This window comes from Epargyreus clarus, unplaced genomic scaffold (assembly GCF_041222505.1).
Source record: "Epargyreus clarus isolate Ecla_fem2 unplaced genomic scaffold, WU_Ecla_fem_2.2 ptg000007l, whole genome shotgun sequence".
NCBI lineage: Eukaryota > Metazoa > Arthropoda > Insecta > Lepidoptera > Hesperiidae > Epargyreus > Epargyreus clarus.
Window position 1 is genome coordinate 17,025,396 of NW_027332215.1, and position 24,876 is coordinate 17,050,271.

General features: G+C 35.0%; 2 protein-coding genes across 4 annotated transcripts in view; one reads left to right on the top strand and one right to left on the bottom strand.

The window, feature by feature from the left end:
* LOC140743546 (frequenin-2) overlaps positions 1-24,876 on the bottom strand; it is a 315,634-nt gene that overhangs the window by 33,292 nt on the left and 257,466 nt on the right. The window lies entirely within an intron of this gene.
* On the top strand, positions 6,169-7,629 carry LOC140743122 (uncharacterized). Its single transcript, XM_073074183.1, has 2 exons — positions 6,169-6,246; positions 6,322-7,629. Exons 1-2 carry the CDS (start codon positions 6,229-6,231, stop codon positions 6,973-6,975), a joined length of 672 nt encoding a protein of 223 aa, XP_072930284.1. The 5' UTR covers positions 6,169-6,228; the 3' UTR covers positions 6,976-7,629.

Consider the following 24,876-nt stretch of genomic DNA (forward strand, 5'->3'; position numbering starts at 1 on the left):
CCTACTATCAGTTAAAACCGACCATCAATCTATCGTCGGATATTTTCGATTTTGAGTTTATGTAACATTTCGGTAAATAACTTCAGAACCCGGGTGCTGATCTAAAAAATAATCATTGGTGGTAGTATTTGGTTAAATATACATCGTCCACAACAAGTTTCAATTTGATGCAACTCTGGACGGCGGTCCATACTTTCATGGGCATTGTCCTTTTAACATTTTTACCCATCACAAAAATCGCAGAACGCCGCTAAACCAGTTTTCACTTCGACAATAATCTCCTTAAATGTGTGACTCTATTTCGGGTGAAACATTCGCCGTCGGTTAAATATAAACGCTCGTAATAAAATACAGCTCGTAATAAAGTTTACCCTAAGTTTGGAAGTGTTGGAGATAATGCCAGAACGGGAATACAGCTGTAAATTCCGCTCGAATTTCACCGATCCATTGAATTGAAATAGGGATGATATGAGATCGGTTAATCGAAGAATCGATCTTTTGGAAAAAAGAACGATTATTTTAATCGATCTCCAGTAATGGATAGAATCAAATCCTAAAAAAATAAAGTCGATCTTTTCGAAGTTGGTTGATTGTGTTATAGACGTAGCTGACGGATTACTTATTTTAGTTCTTTTTTGGTCCTGACGACCTTTTTTTACGCTATCTTAGCCCTTTTGAGCTGGAAAGATTGAAGATCGATTTTTGGAGAATCGATTCTTTGGGTCTCCTTTTTTTAATAGATTTATTGCACTTCGATTCGAAACGATTCAAGTATTTTTCGGAGAACATCGCCATCCCTAAATTGAAATTGCGTTGCTGGTTGTATTCAATTGAAGCGATTGATATCCAGAATTCAAGCAGTAATGCGATATCGTCAACAATAATAGACAGCCATTTGGGTTTAACTGAATTTGCGTACATTGACCCCTTCGGACATCAGAAATGTTTCAATATCGTGGAGTATCTGTTTGTGAAATCCACGAGTGTCATAGGGTATTCGATGTTTTACGCAGGGACCTCATAGGTATATACTTACTCAGGCGTGATCGCAGCACAAGATTTGGGACGGAGCGGTCACAGGGGAATTTTGATTAAATTAGACCACTTTACTTTTAGACTACTTTACTTTAAAGGTGGTAGAACCCTTTGTGGTTCGACTCCGGCGGCACCACCGCCACACCTATTTCTACCTAATACCAGCAGTGTTAGGCGCTGCTGTGTTCCGGTTTGAAGGGTGTGGTAAGGGAGACAGACTTTTCCGAGGCGTTCCAGCTTAGTCCTCAGGGGTAGCGGCGCATCTGTGGCCGACCTCAGGTAGGAATATCTAATCCTATCTGGGGTTGATTACAGATGTCCATGGGCGGCAGTAGCCACTTACCATCAGGTGGACTGCATGCTCGTCTGCTACTCTCATATTATAAAAAAAAAAACTTTATTTTAAGGCGTATTAAATGTATATTTTAGAATTTATTGTAAAGTACGGAATAACGCCCTCGCTACCCCCCCGCAGAGAATCTATGCATGGTTTCCCCACTAAAAGAAATATGGTCTCATATTTCTTGCGCGAGTAGGACTCGACGGTTTTGGGGGAGTTCATGACCCTGTGACCTTCCCTCCTTGGGACCGCGAGTGTATATACTTTATGGATAATCCATTTATTCAACAGTCTTTCAAACCTACAGTTGGACATAAGCGTCTCAACCTAACCTACCATTTGTACCTACTCAAAAGGCAATGTGCCCTCTGAATTGAAACATTTCTTAGATGATGGTTCTTACTTCTTTAAGCTTGAATCTACTTAAGTTAGCATACACATCATTAACACTTGAAACCCTTTCTTTCTCTGTTGATTATTCAAGCGTTGTAACTGATCCATTGATATTAATATACTCTTATGAACGTATAATAATTGTATGTATTAATGACTTTATTTTATAGTTTTCGTAAATAAAGCCCTGTGACATTGGAGAAAATTGTATGAAATTGGTAACGGACAACTTTATATTTTATATATGTTTATTTTTCTATCTTTATATATGTTTCACGCACTAAATCATTTTGGCAATGACGTAAGAATTCACTACTATCTTGTGTAAAATCGCTATGTCGGTAATATGAAAAATACATGAGGGCATTCGAACTTTGATGATTGGGCAGTTTTCTTTTATGTGTTCTGGTTTAGTATTGTTTGCTTGTTTATGAGTGACGGCTTTTGTAACAGGAAAATTATAAATAAATGTGAATTTGTAAGTGTGTGTAGTATGCCTTCATGAAATAAAGCCATGAATAGCCCTCTAACTGTTTGATGACCCTATAAAGCCTCATCTGTTTCTAATTTGTTGCAATATTCGAGTCGGTATGTATTACATTTGTACACCCCTACCTGTATTTCTTGCATATATATTGTTTTCTTTCAACAACTCTAAGGTTGTCTGGAAGAGATCGCTTTTAAGTGATAAGACTGCCTGTTGTACCGTTTATTATGTTTATGTATATTTTTCGTGTATTCTTTGGTGTACAATAAAGCATTTTTGTATTGTATTGTATTGTATTGTATTGTATTGTATTGTACAGTTCTCGTCTTATTTACGATGTGTATTGTATTTTTACATTGAAAATCCCCTCATTCTTTAAAGATATACACGGAATTTAATAATTAATCAGCAAATATAGTTAATGAAGTGTAATAAAAATTTAAAGAAACAGTGTTTTTAAGCCAACCTCTTGATAATTTAATTTCATTATTATGATTAACAGTTTACTAATATTGGTTCAAATATAAATTTACTAGTTGTTCAGCTTGTTGACTGCGCGTCAAATTACAATATTTTAAGCCCCTACTTGCGTGTTTATAGTTACGCTTCAGCCCTCTAAATGACCCGCATAAAATTTTATGTTCGGAAACTTGGCTCAGAAAACCCAAGGGTAGATAGGCTATATTTTTAGATTTTTATAGAGTATCGCCTCTTATAGGGAATTAATAAAAATGCATAAATATAGTGTTTGAGACGTAAAGATCAGTAGATGTTAATGTACGCAAAAAGCAATTATACATAGTATGCACAATTTAAATTTTTCTCTAATTTGATTTTACTTGCTTCTAATTTCGGAATTGTCTTAACTATATAAAATACTGTAGGTATTTAAACGTCGGTACAAGACAATCCAATTATTTTTTTATATTCGGGCCCACAGAAGCTTGGGGAAGGAAATCTCATTACAATGACAATTAACGAGCTAAGCAAGCGTTTTAAATTTGCCGGTGCCTTTAATTTCATCCCACTTAATTATATAAATAGTTGTATAAATAACCAACGTTTTGGTCATTTCGTCTTAATTAACGTAGTTGGTTTCGGCATTGTACCTACTGCATTAGAATTGAGTAGCTCGCGAGTGAGTGATATAAAATATATATATATCTTCACCAAAGAGCTAATCACTCATCAACTCCGACGATTTTGAATTATATCTTTATATCCGCGTTTCATGGTTGAGTTCATAGGTCCATACGATTCCGGATACAAAATCTGCTTCAACTCAACAGTGTTATACTCGCTCGCGAGTGAGTAATGAGTCAAATGAGCGACTGACTGAGAGAGTCAGATTTGAGCCAAATACATTGAGATATACAACAGTTACGGTTACGTATTAAACACTAAATGAAAATATTTTTTCTTTGCTAAGAATATGAAAACAGGGATATACAAATAGTGTTGGCTGTGAAATTCATATATAACTTCTTGCCAGTTTTGTATTAATTATAAGAATCAAAATGTTGTCAAAACATTTTGATCTGATTCTCTGAAATACTGATATAAAATGTCGCTGATATCGTTACAGACCTATGGAACTAAAGTGAGCTACTGAGTTAAAAGAGTGATATATATCATTGAGTTCAAAAGATATATCTCTCTCTTTTCACTTTAGTGATATATTTTGCGCACCTCTATACTGCATAGTTTTGTCGTATTCGATTTAAAACTCTCGATTAGCGGGATGCGCATATAGCAAATTCGTGTAAAAGCAATTGGCCGAAGTTTTCAAAAGTTAATCATTCGTTTATTACAGTATTGAAAAATACTAGCTATGCGAATGAACCATAAGGCATCGCATCTAAATAAGACTGTAATATAAATCGTTCAAAGTGTATACTTCCATCCTCATGCTGTGTGTTTTTTGTGCCTACTAACGTAGCATGAATATACTACTGTATCCACAAAGAATGCATCTCGATTAATCCGATATTATTTGTCCTGAACAAAACCATAGGTACAGTATAACGTCGTGTCAACCAAAGAAAACACTCTCAGCTACATATTTAAGTGAATAGGTATTGCGGTTCATTGCCACACGTTCACACATTAATAAATTGGATCAGTAATTGCTAGGTTTCCTCCTTAATTCACAGTCTAACGCCATCTGCAACTGTATGCGTTTTCTCACTACGTAATGAGCACCGGCGGTATAGTCGGCTGCACACATTATACAGCGCCTCTTGTAGAAGTCATTAACAAACACCCTTTGTACGCATTTGCTAGTAATAAAATCTAGGAGTAAAAAAGTTAGCATTCCGAATCAAATAAAAAACGCAGTTTTTTAATAAAAATCTAGCGACTGTACCACATAATTGTAGTTTAATTAAAAGAAGAACGTAACTTAAAAAACGTTTCCGAAAGCCGTTCACAGAAGGCAGTGGGCGCACCGTGGAATTTACAGATTGTTTCAATATTTAATCACGGCGGGAACTCTAGAAGTTTTCGCGACTTGGTCAATTGAAAAGAGGGAAAAGTTTCTGCGAAACAAACTCAATGAGTATCTTACTTTAACCAGAACCGATTAAAACGTAAAAATCAGAAAATTCTGTCATGAAGTTACAAAATAGGAAAAATAGTCCATTGAATTATAATCTCTAGCAGACTAACGGGGGGTGGAATTGGCGGTCCGTCCCGGGCCGATCCTGGGGGCCCCCAAAATACTGTGTTATTAGCTTAAAAAAAGGTGGTCAGTATAAATTAACGAAAAGGAAAACGAAAAGGTCGCCGGAATCTTATTTGTCGGCGAATAAGTCAAAGACAAATTTTTAGTTTTGTAAAATCACATTAACTTTTTAGACTGGGATGGAATGGAGGCCATTCCATTTTCCGCCCTAGGTCTCCGACGACCTTAGTCCGATTGCAATTGCTGAACGCCATTTGCGTTGCAATTGTCACACGACGCATTCTTTTATGGATGTCAAGGAGGGATTAGTTCATAGCTAAATCCTAATTTGTTATATCGCAACTATTGTCCCTCGGCCGCCATCTTGAAAAAGGGGTTTAACGTTCCATCAGGTAAACTTTTCTATATGAAATACTAATCTCCCTTAACATAAAAAAAGCAATTGTGTCTTCTTACTTTCGCACGCTCGGACCAATATTTGTAATATTTCAATGGATGAAAAGCAAGAATTATTTAGATGGTACGTACTGAAATGGTAACGAATTTCGCACCACCTGTTGCTGGACTTGAAATATAATTTTGATATTTGAAGTAGCCTCCAACAATTCACTCGATATTGCCAGAAATTGTAGAGCGTGCTTGTTGTTATCAGAAATGGCAATATAAATTTAACAGTCAGTTCAGATATGAAGTGATTTAAACTGGTTTGGAAAGTTTAACCTGAAAACGTAATATTTATGGAGATCCAATATCTATCCTTAACTTAGGTAATCTTAGAATCTTCAACATGATATAAATAAGCATCAAGACGTTATTTTGGCTATAACTATAACTTATGGCTTCAATATATGACTTAAGGCTATAATTTATGACATTGCACTTTTTTAATTTTGTTTCAATATATTTCATAATTGTTTAATTGACTTTCACAAGTTAGTAGTCACTATTATGGAGTACTTTCGGTTGTATTTTAGAAAAAAGAAAACGTTCTGCATAAAAAATAAACCCATGAAATCTCGAAAGTATTTACACTTTAAAACGTGGATGAAAAATAGCGGGGCACTGCTCGGTACATTCTACGTTCTTAGTGCTACATGCACGCTTCTTAATATGCCTGTAATGTAACTAATGGAAACATGTAAAGTTTACCATTTACGTTTCTTTCTAAAGAATTAAACATCCTGAAGGTGTAGGCTTACTGTTTGAAAACAGTTCGTACTCAGTTGTGAAGCATGCAGTCATTCTATTGAACATTTGTCATATCCTGATGGCAGCTTGATTACGTTTAATATGTTATTTCTTAGGAGTGTTAGTGATTTTCATACATATCATTTGAATGTAATGTTAAATAGTGAACTTCTAAATATGAAATTTTTGTTACAGGTAACATTGTTTACTATATTAATTTTAATTGGCCATCGAATTAAATGTTTACCAATTAATAATGGATTTAGTATTAAATTAAATCCTATATCTTGGAAAGAAGAGGATATTACGAAAATAAACGATGCACTGTTTGCGAAAATCCCACAAGAATTGCCAGATGATGTTATTCGTAAAGCGTTTCCCGAAGAAATGTTTTCACCCTCACTAGCGTTGGCTACAGGATATACAAATGAAATAGCAAAAATTTTATTTCCTATGCAGAGGTCGAATAACGACCTTAATGATACTCCTGTGCCGAATCAACTTAACTTCATAAACGTACCAATTATAAAACAGGATGCCACTGATTATAAAATATTAATTGTGTCTGCTCCACAAAACTTCAAACTTGGGAAGGAAGAAACAAAACATATGCTTGTATACATTGTATTCCCTACCGACGATATAAATGACCCATTAAATATACCTACAGTTTATTTTGTAAATAAGTCAGATGGAAAATTAAATTTCAAATCCAAAGAAAAAGTTGATCCAATTTTAATTATTGATAGTAATCGGACTGTGACTGGTCTTAAGAGTAAAGAAGTGTCTAAATATGTCAAGTTTAAGAACAAATTTACGAATCGCATAAACATGGATGGGAATCGCTAACGAGTTTAATTAAAGGACACTTATGATATTCAGGGTTGAACCAAATATATATATATTGACATTGACAACAACGGATATTCATCTTAACTTTTTTTAAAATAAGATATGAAATAGTACGATTTAATTCCAGTCTATAATTAAATGGATAAAAATGTAAATTTTGTAATAGAACGAGTTTCAAAACTCAGCTAGCTAAGTGTCTAGTGTAGTTAAGTAAATAAAAAGTGATCGTATTTGTATTAAAATTGTATAAATCAAAATTGTATTAAGTATTTTTTTATTAGAAACCTAACGTCCAAAATAATATTGTATCTGTCAGATAACAAATGGTTCTTTTCTATTTTTAATATCTTACGTCCACTAAAGTGGCTTTTTGTGACGATCCAATCCAGCTGAGTCAATTTTAATTTAGAAATGGATTCTTTCTCATCCATTATATTTGTTCGCTAACTGAGATTTCATGTGATTGCGACAGTAGGTTTCCATTCTGTAGTAGCTACGATCTTATAATTCCATCTGCTCACTGCATACAATTGCATTTCCAGTGAGATTGGCATCATCTGCGACGTGAGAGGAATTCGTATAGAAAGAATGAAAAGATAGTTTTCACTGTAAATGGCTTATTTTTGCAGAAGACTTCTATGAATTATTTTTATCTCATTGAGAGGTTATTTAAATAAAATTGTTCCTTACATTTAACATACCTAGTAAAAGTAATACGTCCACTTTTATTTTATTGTCTCTTCACATAATTTTAAGTATAATTATACAAACTGAATGAGAAAATGTCTTAGACACCCATTCATGAGTTAATTGCAGTCGCTTTATTAATAGATGGTTAATAGATGCTTAATAGATGGTTGACGAGGTATTTTTAATCCTTTTTTACTTAAGCTTGAGTTTCTTTCCTACTTTTTTACTCCATCAATATTCTTTTCAATTTTCAATTGAAATTTTATGATAAGCCCGTCCGTGAAATCGAGCACAACTGCGTTCAGGGGGGTTACTACCATCTCTTAAAACAATATTATTTTAATCATACATCGAAATTTCGTACCACGATCTCGATAAAGTTAGATTGTTTAAACAATATTAAAACAAGCGGTTTTCAATTTCAATCAAAATAATGGTGATGTAATATTGAAATAAAACATTCCGGAACTATGACGGTTTTTAAAAGATGGTGGTAGGCCCCCAGGGAATGCTTCATCACTGAATTGCACTCTGCACTAAGAGCCTAGCTATTATTAATGTCAGGTTATTGTCCGAGTGAAGGCGGTAATATAAATCAAAATGAAAGGACATTTGTTTTAGAAGGTGGTAGTATCGATCCGGTTCTGGCAAGGAGGTACCACAGTCACATCTGTTTCTAGCGTGAAGCAGTCCTTGAGTTTTCAGACAAGATACTTAAATTAGTTTATTAGTTTAGTTGTTGATTCACTATTCGTTTTTTAATTCACGTGTTCGTCATACAAGTTATATGTTACTACAACGAAAAGATGCACCATTTATTTTCGTCGTTTGTTCGTAAATGCATGACATAATATTAAAGTGTTTTAAAACTTATGTTTAGAATTTTAGCTTCAACTATTATATTTACAAATGTCTGGAAGTTTGCCAATTCTTAAAGCTTGTCTATTTGGGGTAAAATAATAGCATGCACGTAAGATGAATGATTAAGTTTCTTTTTATTCGGTTTACGTCTTATTTACTCGGCTTATATAACTTCTAGAAGTAACAAATCGTGAGCCTGAAGTCGTGGTGATACTTGTGTGATTAGGCAAATATATAATTAAAATTTATAATCTAATCTTTGGATATCAAAATTTCGACAGCAAGTTGGTCAATTTGGACAATGGTTACTATCTCTTAGCATCTGTCAAAAGGGTTGCTTGCTTATCTGTTTCTGTCAGCAGCGCAACTTTTGTTACTGAAAGGAAAATGTGAGTATCATGATACAGAAGTCGGAATTAGAAAATTTGAATAAGCTATTCCTCCTTCACATTTTATCACTATTAAATTCCAATATCATTTGAATAATCATTCTCAGCAGATACTAGTAGGTAATGTAGAAAAGATTTATGTCACTAAGATATTACACTAACATAAAGAAATTGATATATTCTGTCATCAATAATTCAATAAATTTGGGAAAGTTCCAGAATAAACAACGTTGCCCAATAAGAATGAATAAAATAAATTTTAGCGCCAATTCTTTGCCAGAAATAGTTTATTAGATTGAAGAGTTTCTGGATTGCGTCATTTTCGATTTTACTCAATTAATAATAATTGTGGGAAAAGTGTGGAAACAAATTAGTGTCAGTTATAAGACATTTTGGTTTTAAGCTATTGCATAGCTTCTATTGCGGGCCTTGAGCGTGGAGACCGAATCCAGAAATTCCGTAACGAAAAAAACCTAACACCCCCCACTCCGACCGGCACAGCGGTGATACTTTTTAGTAGCGATCTGTGCGCCCAATGATTTTTTGCATACTGCATAAATAAAATAAATATATAATTGTAATTGCATAAGTTGATAAAAAATGCTATGCAATAGCTTTACCGCAGCAGTCTCCGAGTGCCACACGTATTTTTTTACACTGCCGCCATGGACATCATGAACATCTGTAACCAACCTCAGATAAGATTAGAGTACCTACTACCTAAGGTAGACCACGGATACGTTGCTACTCTTGAGGACTAAGTCGGAAAGTCTCAGATAAATATGTTTCCCATTATGTACACTTCCCTTAAAATTAGGCGACAGTATCGCTCATAGTACTATTAGGCAGAAATATATGTTAGGTGGTGTCTCCGGAGATAAATCGCAAAGGGTTCTTCCATCTTCAAATACTAACGGTAATTTTTTTGTATGATCAGTATACATTTACTTCCCGTACACATAAATGTCATAAATGGAGTCATAAATGGGCACAACGATAGATCGACACCGTTGGAGAACCCATCCCCGGTTCAAAACCCTTACTTCTGTTACCCAATTCATGTGTGTTTGTATGACTAGGGTGGGATGGTGAGCGTGTGTGATGCATTGTGTGTGTTCGTGTGTTGTATGTATGGGTACGAGTCATATACCTGTATTTGTATGGTACCTTATACAGGTATGTGTTACGAGTAGATGATATGTTGCTATGTAAGAATGAGTATGTTTTTTATTATCATTATTTATTGCTTTTATTACATTTTATTGCCAGAATCATATCAACTTTGTAATCTCGAAAAGGAACTTAATTGTTTTTGCGGTAAATTACTCGGCTGGAAAGTCATCACTAAATAAAACGGGAAATGTATCAAATTTGCGTACACGTTTGAAATTAACCGAAATTAAACCCGATGTTTAATTCATGAATAACGCATAGACGTATTTCCAGTGCCTTTGGGTAAGGTCGGGTGAATTTGTGTTGCAAATTTAGTTCAGTCATGTCAACCGGATAATATTGAATTATGCCGATATAATTAAGTTAATGTGCATTTCATCACTAAACTAAATGAAATGTTTATGAAAATTGACATAGAGTTCGCTTTTGTGGTGCCAATGTCGGTTATCCATCGAATTTATTAGATTTAGGGACTTTGAATTAGTAATGTCATTCGCTTGGTTTGTAATTTGCACTACATGCACTAATTTGCTTGCAATGGATTTGATGTAATCAATTGATTATGAAAATCAATAGCGAACTTTAAAAGTCTTCTATTAGATCGTCATAATATGATATGATATCGTCATGAACGTCATACAGCAGTGATAGCCTAGTGGCTAGGAAACTTGGCCTCTCGATCGAGGGGTCTGAGGTTCATATCCCAGGCACGCACCTTGATTTTCAAATTTATGTGCGGATTAGAAATTAATTATCACTTGCTCTACGGTGAAGAAATACATCGCGAGGCAACCTGCATGCCTGAGAGGTTTGTAAAAAAAATATCAAACATATGTCATATCATATCATAATCATAATCATAATCATTTATTCATTTGTCAGTAAGGATTACAATATTGGATGTTTGCACTTTGGGAACAACGCTTACTGTACCAATTATTGGCGTACAAATGATAACAAAATTTCTAATCTAATTAAAATTACAACAATTATTACAAGTTTATGTCAAATTATTACAAACACCACAATTACAAACACTTACAAATATTGATAACGTGAAATGTGTCTGTACGTAACGTGAAAATGTGAAGTCTACCAATACGCACTGAGCCAGCGGGGAGGACTATGGCCTGATCCTTCTCATTCTGAGGGGAGATCCGTGCCCAGCAGTGGGACAGTAATGGGTTGACGATGAATAGATCGTCATGAACACTATATTGTCCCATTGCTGGGCACGCGTCTTCTCTCTGAGAGATGAGTTTAGGCCGTAGTTTACAAAACTGGTCAATTTTTTTTATGACATCGGTGTGTAGGTCCTTCGATGTTTTCACTGTTATGACAAGTGATAATTCATTTCTAATACGCACATAACTTTAAAAACTGTGCGTGCCTAGAATTGGAAACTAGGTTTCTCCAGTTTAGAAGCCTCTTGAAGCCTCTAGCTTCAAGAAGCTTCCACTGCCTTTAATTAATCAGCTTAAACATCTGGCAATTAATTAAATTGTTACCCTGAGGACTAACTGAATAAGGTTTGCCTTATTACGTTCTTCATACCATAAAAATTATAATTTACAAATGAAAATTTTAATTAATTATAATTAAATCAATGTCATTAATTTTTCTCTTACAATATTAAAATTTGACAAATTCCATTAGTCAGATATTGTCATCTTAATTAAGTAAGAAAAGTAAGAGAAATGAGACGTAAGAGGTCTTGTTATATGCCTCTATATCAAAAATTATACAATTTACAAATATGCAAGTAATTTTGAGTCCGTTATACTTCTAAATTACTCATAAAAAATAATATTCTTATAATATATTCTTATAATAATAAATAATAATCTTTACATGAACTTGAAACTAAATACGTTTTTATCTGGTGAGAACTATGTCAAGTAAGCCATATGACTATTACGACATATAACGTTGACGTGTATCAATGTTAAAGATGTAATATGCCATATATGTAGTACAGAGAAAAAAATGTCTGAGAATTATATGCCCGTTATTTAAAATAATCAATACTATTACAATAAATAATCGATAATATAGTAATTATAATCAATGGTAACGAAATTTTGCCTAAAGTTCGAAATTTGAAACTGTTCGATGCATTAATTGTTAAATTTCAAACGTTTTTAGGCAAAAATTGGCTAAGATTGATTATCAATTTATCATTAAGGAGCGTTATAAGGTGATGTAGCAAAATTACTTACATAACATTTAAAAAAATCATGTGTATCTAAGCAAAATAAAAGCAGATTTGACCGAATAAACTGCAAGTTAAACCTCAAACGAGATCACTATGACGTAAAGACAGGAAATGATGCTGCAGAGAACTGCATAATAAGTGGTTATGCGGCCCGACGGCCCGGGCGGGTCGTTTGACTGCTTTAGCTGGATCTATATAGTTCTAAAAGGTATGCTTAACATACGTTCTATTTTGAGCATGTATTTTAAAACCAGTGATAGTATAGTGGTTTAGAAACTAGACCTCTCGATAGAGGGTTCCGAGGTTCAAATCCAAGACCTCTGATTTTTCAAAGTTATGTGCGTCATCAGAAATTAATTATCACTTGCTTAAAACGGTGAAGATAAACATTGTGAGGAAACAAATCTCAAAAGGAAAAAAATCAAGAGGAAAAAAATGTCAAAGATATGTGAAGTCTACCAATACGCACTTGTCCAGCGCGGTGGACTATGGCCTAATACTTCTCATTCTGAGAGGCGACCCCTGCCCAACAGTGGGACAATAACGGGTTGATGACGCGACAATAGCCCAGTGGTTGTAACTCAGCCTCTTAATCGAAGGGCACGTCAAATTCCATGCAGGAAACTCTGATTAGATAGAAATAAACTATTACTTGAAAACGGTGAAGGAAAATGTCATGGAGAAACCTTTACGTCCGAGAGTTCTTTTAAAAAATGAACTTATCAAGCACTATGGATTACCTGAGCCCTTAAAGTTCTTTTAGTCTCAGTGGTACGGTCTAAGGTATTGGTGATGGCCCACCGCGTTGGCAAGTGTAGATTGCTAGGTGTCTCACATCGTTAGGAACTTTTTTAAAGAATGTTTTGCCGTGTAGGTTTGCTCGCGATGTTTTCCTGTTCCAGTCTAAGTTCATAACATGATTCTAACAACGAGATTAGATGGCAAAATGTACAAGTATTCTAATGAAAGACTGAATACCAACATAGGATCTAAGTTCAGTTTTTCAGGTTTCTTTAGCATCACCATAAATCAACATCAGTATTACCATTAATATTGATATTTTATCGAGTGAATATCGTCGCTTAAATGACTCGTGACAGATTTTACGCAATAAGAACACGATTGAAATACGTGTATGATGCTGAAATGCTGACGTTACATCGGATCAGAGATTGGGAAAAAATCTGGAAAATAAATCCTTTATTTGACTGCGTTTTAATGCCGCTGTTATGAGCAGAGTCGTTCGAAAAATAAATCGAGAAAACGATCACTCTTTTTATTGAAATGCCACATTCACCAATATTCACCAAAAAAGCTTAACTACTTATGTTGGACCGAAGTAGATACAAGTAACTTTGTGTTTTGCGATGATTGTTTTTTTGTGTTATATAAGAGCAGCAGACGAGCCCGTAGTCTACTTGATGGTAAGTAGCTAGTGCCGCCCATGGACATCTGTAATCAACCCTAGATAGGATTACATTCCTACCTGAGGCCAGCCACAGGTGCGCTGAGGACTAAGCTAAGCTAAGGAATGTCACGGCAAAATATGGATCCCTAACCACACCCTTCAAACCCGAACACGACAGCGCTGAATCAGTATTCAGCAGTCTGTTATTAGGTAGAATAGGATGCGGCAGTGATGCCGCGGGAGTCGAACCACAAAGGGTTCTACCATCTCAAGATAGATGGTTGGTAAGATATATAAAATTCCTTATTTTTGAACAAATTTATTAATTAAACGATATAAAGCTAAAATAGGAAGAGGGATGGAAAATAAATTTATCTTAAGAATTTCAAGAGGTAACGTGAATGTCAAAGCCAGGTGGGGCGCCCACGTGACTAGCCAACCATGTAGTCTGAGAACGTGTAAAAACTTACAAACCTACTGTTCTCTTTATATATATGTAATAAATCGTTATATAATTATTTATTACTACTATTGCAAAGTAATTTTAATTGATGTAAAGGGCCTTTTACTTGTAGCACGCCTGCACTGCATCTTGCACGCGTATAGCTCGCCCCAAACTGCTAGTCCGCTCTGAAGTTGCTGCGAGCAGATGTAGTCATACTATTTGCTATGGCGACGCGATTCATTTCTAGATTCAGAGCGCACTAGCAGTTTTACGCGGATTATACATGAAATAACTCATTACAACCCACTTGAACGGGAGGTCATCATACCGGTCTGACGCGCAAAATACTGTTCGATCCCGGGCCAAATAGATTGAATTAATTGAGATATTTGTTCTGGATTGTGTTTCTGTATTCGTCTCTGAGTGTGTTCACGACATCCACGACACAGGGAATTCTTGTGTGAGACTACCAGTATCGAAAGCGTTTTCTCTACATTGTAGAATATATTATTATGAAAGAAAAACATGAAAATAAAATCGGATGAATGAAAATAAGATCGGATTTGGTATGGAATCACTGATATCGGCTAATGTATTACATATTGTATATCCGGTCGTTTAGTTTTACAATAATAAAGGAGATAACCTACAAAGTGTTATGTCATAAATGCACATCTCTTAGTAAGTATGACGCAAGATATTGTATTTATTACGTCAAGTGAAGGCACTTGTCTGAAACACAAACGTTTCAAATAAGTAACAGATACAATCTTGAAATATTTATTTTATATAATCCACAGAATATTAGATAAGTAGCAGTACTTGGGACAGGAAAAACGGAACCCTATTTAATAAGACTTCGTGATTTCGACTGTCATAGGGTCACATCTCTTGAACTGTAATATATAGAAACTTTAAGTTTTGACACAAGGTGTACATATTATGAGTACTTTGGCCGCTATAAGAAGAAAACACTAAAAATGAATAAAGTTAAATATAAACAGTCAGTTTTCGGTTTATCTATTAAACCGTAATACGTAGACACTTAAGTTTCACAGTGCATTTGTATAAATAGTAAATAAAGCTGAAACGGATGAAAAAGGGGCTTCCCCGATTGGGAGTTCTTACATTTAATCAATTTTAATGGTGGTAGCAGCTTGTGTGGTTTGATTTCGGCGGCACTACCGCAACACCTGTGTCTGCCTAATAACAGTGTTAAGCGCTCTTGTTTTCTGGTTTAAAGGGTGTGGTAACAAGGACATACTTTTTCGAGGCATTCGCGCTTAGTTATCACTGGAAGCAGCGCTCTACCGACGACCTTTGATAGGAATCTAACATTATCTGGGGTTGATTACGTTCATGGGCGGCAGTATCCACTTACCATCAGGTGAACTGCTCATCTACTACTCTTACTGTTATAAAAAAAGAGTACCTACCCTCTTTATTTCTTTTCATACTCGTACACATAATATTGTGAATAAGACACGTATTCCGTATTCATCTTAATGACACTAGACTAGAAGACGTGTAAACAGTTATAAGACGGCGTTAGTGCGCTCTAATTAAATCACGCAACGAACATAATGAACACGAAAATAATTTTACAGAATGGTACCTACGCATTAGTCGAATTACTTTTTACGCTCATATAATTGTATGTTGCAATGTTTTTAATAAACTAAATTGCAACTACATGACTCTTAATTGGTGTGTAAGGTTGTCTGTCTGCCTGCGGTAGCTTGCCAAATTTGTGGTCAAAATATTTTGCATTTTTAGTAACAACTCATGTATCGAAAAAGACACGTAAACGAGTGTGGTTTTTTTGCCCTGTATGTATCTAGGTATGTATATATGTATCGGAATCTCTGAACCCTTTTTTTACTTAATTTGAACGGCCAGTTTAATTCAAAATTTTAAACAATTATCAAGAACCGATGACACTACACGATTTTAATAATTCTGTCCCGGTGTCCTTACCAGGATCATCAGAATTAACGATTTTCAAGGCAGTGTTCGAGGTAGTTGGCACCGCGGCTATATGGTGCGGATTATATCATAACTAATCGAAAAAGAATTATAGATCTCCAAAGTTCACAACCGAATCGCTAGATGGCGTTAATTATCGGAATAAAGCTCATGGAAAGTTACGAGATTGCAAAAAATATTAATTTTTAGTTGATTTGCTATAAAAAAGTAGCTTTACCATCAGGAGCACTGAATGCTTGCTTGCCGAATCTATATACAAAAAGTAAATAATATCACTCTGATTTTACAAAGTTATGTGCGTATCAGAAATGAATTATCACTTGCTTAAACGATGAATGAAAACAACGTGACGAAACCTGCATAACTGAGAAATCTTAAAAAAAATTTTTAAAGGTATGGGTAGTATACCAATTCGCACTTGGCCAGCTCTTAATCCTTCTCATTCTGAGATGACCCATGACCAGCAGTAGGACGGTAATGGGTTGAGGATGATGATGATTGTCACTGCGTTTATTTATCCTTTTATGTTATATGTCCGTGGCAATCCCTTAAGTGAGCTACGATGGCGTAAAATTAATGACGCTTTGGTGATAACTTTATCTTCCATATTAGATTTATGAGGGCAATCTATTACCTTCGTAGAATACAAGGAGTATTTAAGGTCTACGTTTTCGAAGCTGTGCTTAATTATAATTACTAATCACTTCATTTACAGTTTAAAAAAGGTATACCATTAAAGCATATTTTCTAATTCAATGTATATTTTATTAAGACCATACGTGTCAATTTACAATAAATAGCTTGAATTTGAAACAGTGATAGGGTAGTGAATTAAAGATATCTCTTAATTGGTGGTCCGAGAATCGAATTCGAATTCGATTTCGAATTCGAACAGGTGCACATCTGATTTTTCAAAGTCATTTAGTAATAGATAGAAACTAAGTATCATTCCTTATAGTGGCGAGGGAAAACATGCTGAACCTGTAAGCCTAATACGTTCCCAAAAAATCTCACGGCTCCGTAAAGTCTACCATTCCGGATTTGGCTAACGTAGTGGATTATGACTTAAGTAATTTTCACTCTGAGAGAAGACCAATGCCTTGCAGTGGGATTTTAAGGATTGAATTTCATTTTGATGAGACATTACATTACGTTACATTGACATTGGTTGCATGCATAAATATACACACGTAATCAACTACTTTTTTGTTATTCAACAATTTTGTATTCAATTTTGCGAAATCCCCGCGGCAGAATATTACTATCGAACCGTTCGGTCGTAAAGAGGCTTATTGACAGGAAAATTGTTTTGACAACTATTGATACGTGGAGGTTTCATAAATATTCATTATTTTTGTCGGTACCCGTTATGCTCTACCATCGCTACTTTCCATTATTTTGTACTTGCCGCTGTTTTTTTTTATTTAATAGGACAATAAATAAACATACAATTGTCATTGTATAATAAACACGTAGTATTTTGTACTCGTAACATACAAACTTAGGTGCGTTACAATCACGATTGATCATCACTATGAAAAACCAGAAGTTGAGTAAAACGAATATGTGTTTCGGAAATAATTAAAATTAGTGTTAGAAATGGTAATTACCTACGTATAGCGCGTTGAAACTAACTAACTACTAACTAAACTATTTATAAATCTGTGACATAAGTCAGGAAGAGACTGAAGACTATCACGCGTGCGAGTAGAAAGCATGTGTGCGTGAACATGTAACAGATAAATAAAAGAACCTAATGTCATAATTCATCAAACAAAATTGTTCATCTTATTTCACCGCTTTGGAGATAAATCTCACAGTATGGTTAAGACGATTTTCTTGAATTTCCATTTTAAAACCGTTTAACATAATAAGCAGTAATAGAGGTAGTATAAAATAAATAAGCAACGCTGGTTATCTAGCTAATGTCTGTCTGGCAGTTTAGTTCGCAGGGGAGAATTACAAAGTGTTTTGAACAAAGGAGGCTGTTTGAAAGCAAAGCAAGTCATCCAGAATGCCGATAACAGATATTCTGATATGAGTAGCATGTTACACTATTATGAACACTATTGTGTCGATTTTGTACCTATGTAACATAGTATGGTTTACAGTACAATATAATTATAGTTACAATATTGAGTCATATTTTAGAAAGATAACGTAGAAAATAAATACAAAAATGTGTAATTTTTGTGATAATCTAAGTATATCGTTAAATAGCATTATGCTTAAATTGTTTGTACATCCAAATCTTTACATAATGTGTTTGTATGCCAATTATGAATTACGAATTAGACGAGCATGCAGTCCACCTTATGGTAAATGGTTACCGCCCATGGAGGTAATCAACTCCAGATAAGATTAGATTCCGACCTGAAGTCGGCCATATATACGCCGCTATCCCTGAAGACTAGGCTGGATTTGCTCGGAAAAGTATGTCTCCCTTACTACATCCTTCAAACCAGAACACAGCAGCGCTTAACACTGCTGTTATTAGGCGGAAATTGGTGTCCGGGTGTCACCGGAATCAAACCATAGACCATTTTACACCTCCGAACCTCCCCTACGTTAGATGAAGCGCGTGTATAACATAAAGTTACAATCGAATTAAAAAAAAGAAATTCTTGCAACTAATTTATCTTTAGTTCATTATTAACGTAAGTAGAGTTCATTATGAAATTAATTGCTTTTGAGGCAACGAAATATAAAGAAGGAATTTGATATTAAAGTTATTTTTTATATATAAAAGTATGAAAATAAGCTTTCAGTTCAACTTAAGGTTACCACATTGATGTCATGGACATGGACATAGGACATCGAGTCCAGATAGGATCAGAAACCTATCTGAGATTGACGTATGTGTGTATGCCATGGAGGACTGTTCTACCACCTCGTAATTGTGTCGTAACCCTTATCACACTCTTTAAAACAAAGCAGCTATTATAAAGCAGAAGAGGTGTGGCACGTCTTCGGCACGCAATTTTTATTTTTTATAATATAAGAGTTGCAGACGAGCATGCAGTCCACCTGATGGTAAGTGGCTACTGCCGCCCATGGATATCTGTAATCAACCCCAGATAGGATTAGATATTCCTACCTGAGGTCGGCCACAGATGCGCCGCTACCCCTGAAGACTAAGCTGGAAGGCCTCGGAAAAGTCTGTCTCCCTTACCACACCCTTCAAACCGGAACACAGCAGCGCCTAACACTGCTGTTATTAGGTAGAAATAGGTGTAGCGGTGGTGCCGCCGGAGTCGAACCACAAAGGGTTCTACCACCTTCAAAACTTCGGCACGCAACTACGTGCATTACCACCAAAAATAGTTATCAGTTACAATGATCTGGATAATAAGTTGCTAATGTTAGTTCATGTTCTCGAATAATTGCGTTACGAAACCCGTGTCACGGTCGTAATAACTAGTTATACTAATGAGATGTGCGTATGCATGTTTATTATGATTATTACTAAATTTAATTTTGGCGCGTAACACCGCTGGGATTGCGAGAGCTGCAAATATATTATCCATTTGGATAGAAAATAATGTTTTGGAATTTTAATGTCTTGTTAGTGAAGTAATCTTTAGTATTGAATAGCTTACCTGTTGTCGACCAAAGATCTTAATCGATTTAAATTGATCGAAACTTGGTAAATGTTCCTTTATTGTATATATATTATAAATAACTTTAAATACATATGTTTGGTACTATATAAGTAGCGGGCTACTTACTAAATCTACACCATATCTATCTTCACGTAGTTGGCATTACTGCGACATCGATAATCAACCCCAGATAAGACTGTAGAACTGGGACAAAATGCTACGTTTGGAAATTATTTTTTCACCCCTTCCTCTTTTATTTCAACCTATTTATATATAGATACTTCAATACGTTCGTGGCTTTGTTTATTTAGGTACTTCACATAATCCGATAAGGGACACTAGTTTTCAGAAACAGTTAATGAACAAAAAGTTTGAGATTAATAACTGGAGTTCACGGACTGTTAGTCAAACAGACTCATGTTTCGAAGCAATAAACATATTTACTTACCTGTTATCATACATCAAATGTTTTTAAAGTTAGTAAAATGGAAATACATACAATTTAATCCACTTACGAGCGGGCTGTCCATTGACAGGGGCAATGGTAAAACCGGCTCTAATAACAATAATTATCAATAATTGAATTATAACGTACCAAATAGTCCCTTCCATTAATAAAGCTGTTATAAAAATTATCTTTAATAAATACCTATCAAACATTCACACGTTCACTCCAGTGTCTTTTAAAATGCCGTCAAAGTTGAAGCAAAGCTTATCGTCTATTCAACACATTGTAAATTCTATTAGTAGATATTGGAAATGACACACTGGATGGGATTTTAAATCACTTCATTGAATTTTGATAGCACTATCGATTTGTCGTTATACCAATTGAAATAACGGTGTTCGTGTCTAGTAAGTCTGATGCTCAATGTAAGTTTCCGTCAGTTCATTCAAACATCTATCGTAACCAAAGATGAAGGGAAAGTAGCCTAAGTGATCGTAATTTGCAAGAAAATTAATGGCAATCGGGCAAACGGATATATTTTATAATATTGAACTAGCTAACATTTGTAATCAGCCCCAGATAGGATAAGATATTCCTACGTGAGGTCGGCCACAGATGCGCCGCTACCCCTGAGGACTAAGCTGGAACACCTCGGAAGAGTATGTCTCGCTTATCACACATTTCAAAACGGAACACAGAATTGCTTAACACTCAATTAGGAGTGGGTATAGTCCGCGTAAAACTGCTAGTTTGCTCTGAATATAGAAATGAATCGCGTCGTCATAGTAAATTGTATGACTACACCTGCGCGCAACAACTTCAGAGCGGGCTAGCAGTTTGGCGCGGACTATACCTACCTACTGTGATTGTGATATGTGATTTATCTACAAAACATATAAAATTTAAAGCGATTTAAAATGCTTTTAAGTTTACACAATTGTCAGTGATCGAGAGACAAAGATAATAAAGGTTTTAACGGATTACTTTCACAGGGAATGTCGTCATGATTTAAACTGGATGCGGGTTTTAATTACATAGCAATACGCGATCCCTTTGAGTAATTACCGCACAGGTTTCAATTTGCGATATGGTTTGAAGTATACCCGTGGGAATGAAAACTTAAAAGTTGCACTTATCACGTTTTTCGTGTGGTTTTTTAAATAATTTTAATAGTAATGGACCATCATATATTCCCATTATTGTAACTAAACAAAGGCTCCTTTTTCATTAAGGGCTAAGTTTACGTCGCTACTATTGTGGTCGAATTTGTGTTGTAATTGTAAGTGAATGAGATATCAGACATTTGTGATACATAGTGATAGGCTAGTGGTTGAAACTCGGCCTCTCGATCCAGGACTCCCGAGGTTCAATTCCCCGGCACGCACCTCGGATTTTTCAAAATTATGTCCGTATTAGAAATTAATTATCACTTGCTTTAACGGTGAAGAAAATCGTGAGGAAGTCTACATGCCTCAGAGATTTATAAAAAAATCTCAAAGGTATATGAAGTGTATCAATTCGATTTTGGCCAGCGCGGTGGACTATGGCCTAATCCTTCTCATTCTGAGAGGAGACTCGTGCCCAAAAGTGGGACCCATGATTGAGTTGATGACGAGACATTTGTGATATTTATTTTGTTAAATGTGAATGATAAAGAGCATTGAAATTTTATGTAATACCTACCTATAACTCTATTACGCCTGACATCGAATTATACGTAAGGAGAGTGCTACACAAGTGCACAAATGATTGGCTTTCAATACAGGATTTGATTGCGAAAACGCGACCATATTTCTATCGTAAATTAGGCTTTTTATTTTTCTGTAGTTATGAAAGCTTGTTTATTATTTTTCCCTACGTAATAAAAGTAATATGAAATCCACGTCACTTACAAAATAAATACCTATAATTAGTGTCGCGAACGTAACAATTTATATTTTTAAAGACCCATACTATCCATGTCTATACTAATATTGGTAAAGTTGATAACTTTGATTGTTTGTTTGTTTGTTTTTGAGGGCTCGTCTTCGGAAATACTGAACCGATTATGAAAATTCTTTCACATTCAGAAAGCTACACTATTCAGGAGTGCTATAGGTTATATTTTATTATGATTGAACAAAAAACAGGCGAAGCCGCGGGTACTGCTAGTAATATACGAGTATAAAACTCCCTTTTAAAGTGGTTCAAATCGGTCTACCTTTTGACAGAATAGTTTAATAGCTGTGCTGATTGAAATGGTATTGACGTATTGGCGAGCTTGAAAATAGTCCAGTATTTTTATCGAGCTCTTACGTTGATTGCAATCACACATGCTACCTGTCGAAAAATCTATATAATGTGGAGTGCTCTTTTTAACCCCCGCCGTAAAAGGAGGGATGTTTGAGTTTAACGTGTGTCTGTGGCTCTATGAATAGATTAGTGTTCCTGTCTGTGACACCGTAGCTCTCAAACGGGTGCATGGATTGGTATGCGTTTTTTTTATTGTAAGCGAAGTAGTAAACCCATTTAACTAGAAGGGAAGCGGGTCTACTGCCAATGGATATCTATAAGATATCCACAGATATTTATAAACTATTGGATGTCTATAAAATATCTATCCACGGAGACCTGTGTAATCATTTAAAATATGAACAAAGCTCCTACTCGTATAAGAAGGAAGTCGGGGTAATGGCGGCGCCAGACCAAAAATAAAAATAGGTTGATTAACACTCTGCTCTGCCAGCTGTTTGATTTTTTAAATATCACAACAAAAAAAAATAATGATAGGGTCATCAATCATTATTTTTTTAAATTACCTTGAAACACTTTTCCTATAAATGTTTTATTAATGTTCAGTGCAAAAAATCATACTCATTTTTATTTACCTTATTTTTGGATAATAATATGATAAATGTTCATTGTAAGCTGCATATAAGCTACCACAACCGTACTATAAGCTACACAAGCAGGCTTATTGAAAACAAATATGTGTGACGCCTCGTGATAGCAATCCGGAAAAGGGTCTCAAGCTACAATGGCTGAGGGATTTCCAGTTTAATCCCACATACCATAATCACTCCCTTATTGCGTCTAATGTTACCCAAATTACGTTGAGATTTAAACAAATTAATTAAGGACAAAATCTTTGTAGTTTTGTGGATTGAATTCGATCTCTCAATCGTGAAGTTTGAGGTTCGAATCCCAGGTGTTACGTTCCTTTGATTTATAAGTTATGTAGTAGAAGCTATCGTTTGCAATTATAACAGTGAAGGAAAATTTCGCGAGAAAATGCGTTTGTAAGTTCTTAAAAAAAGGTATAGAGGGTGCCTATAGTCTATTAATCTGCATTTGGCCGGCGCAATGGACTTTTTTCAGAAACTTCTTATTCAGAGAAAACTTGTAATCTTGTGATTCAGTTGTCCCAGCAATAGGACCATAATGACGACCATGACTAATTAAGGATAAGTATCAACATCATACCCATTAACAGTCCCACTGCTGGGCACGGGTCTCCTCTCTGAATGAGAAGCATTAGGCCATAGTCCACAGCACTGGCCAAGTGCCTATTGGTAGACTTCACACCTTTAATTTTTTTTTCTTTATTTCTCAGAATTGCAGATTCCTCACGATATTTTCCTTCACCGTTTAAGCAAGTAATATTTTTTTTTTATACATACGTAACTTTGATAAATCAGAGGTGTGTACCTGATATTTGAACCTCGGACTTTTAATCAAGAGGCCGAATTTATTAACGACTAGGCTATTACTTCTAAGGACAAGTACCTACTCGTAAATACAACTTATGTTGTAGCCTTCCAAGACGACGAGTCTGTAATTGATAATTTTGAGCAAAATAACTTAAATAAGTAATAAATAAAAACAAGTATCGGTATTAATTATCACCGCGATTAAATAAAATGAACCCGTCAAATGAAACAGCTTTATTGAAATTTTAATGACACAACTTCATTACTTGGTATAAGCCAGCATGTTATACAAAGCGGTTGATTGAGACGGATTGAAAGGGTTGGAATCTGAAATATAATTCGAAAACCCGCGGGGTTTTTGAAATAATTAATCAATTAATTGAAAGGAAAGCTTTTAATATACTTTTCTGATATTTTTTACAAAGTTATGATCTGAAAAGCGGTTAGTTTTGACTTCACATTTATAACATTGTTTCAGAAATATCCTCAGGAAAACCTCAGATAATATCCATATGTTACTAAAGCAAAAGGTAGCAGAACCCGGAGGAACCCCCGCTATGTCAGGTGGACTGCATGCTTTCTACTTCAAAATTTAAAAAATATTGATAAGGTCGGAGCGTCCACTTAAAGAGACGACGAAAACTAATATTACTAACTCTCAATTCCAAAAATATGTAAGTAAGGGGGAAATGTTAATAATAACTTCCACATAGAATTTTGTATATCAATACTAAAACATGGATTAATAAATAGAGTATATTTCCGTATCCCAAACGAACAAATTTGCGGCCAAAAGCTACTAATTTAATATTAATTGTCGAAAGCAACCAAATTAAATTATGGATTCGGTTAAACCCTGAATAATTTCGAACAATTGATATAAATACATGTTTCCTGGGCAAAATTTCATATCATAAAATCATTGTCAATTTGTCGTGAGAGACAAAAGTGAGTTAGAGAATAAGGAATTATAATAGTTAACTCAGATAATA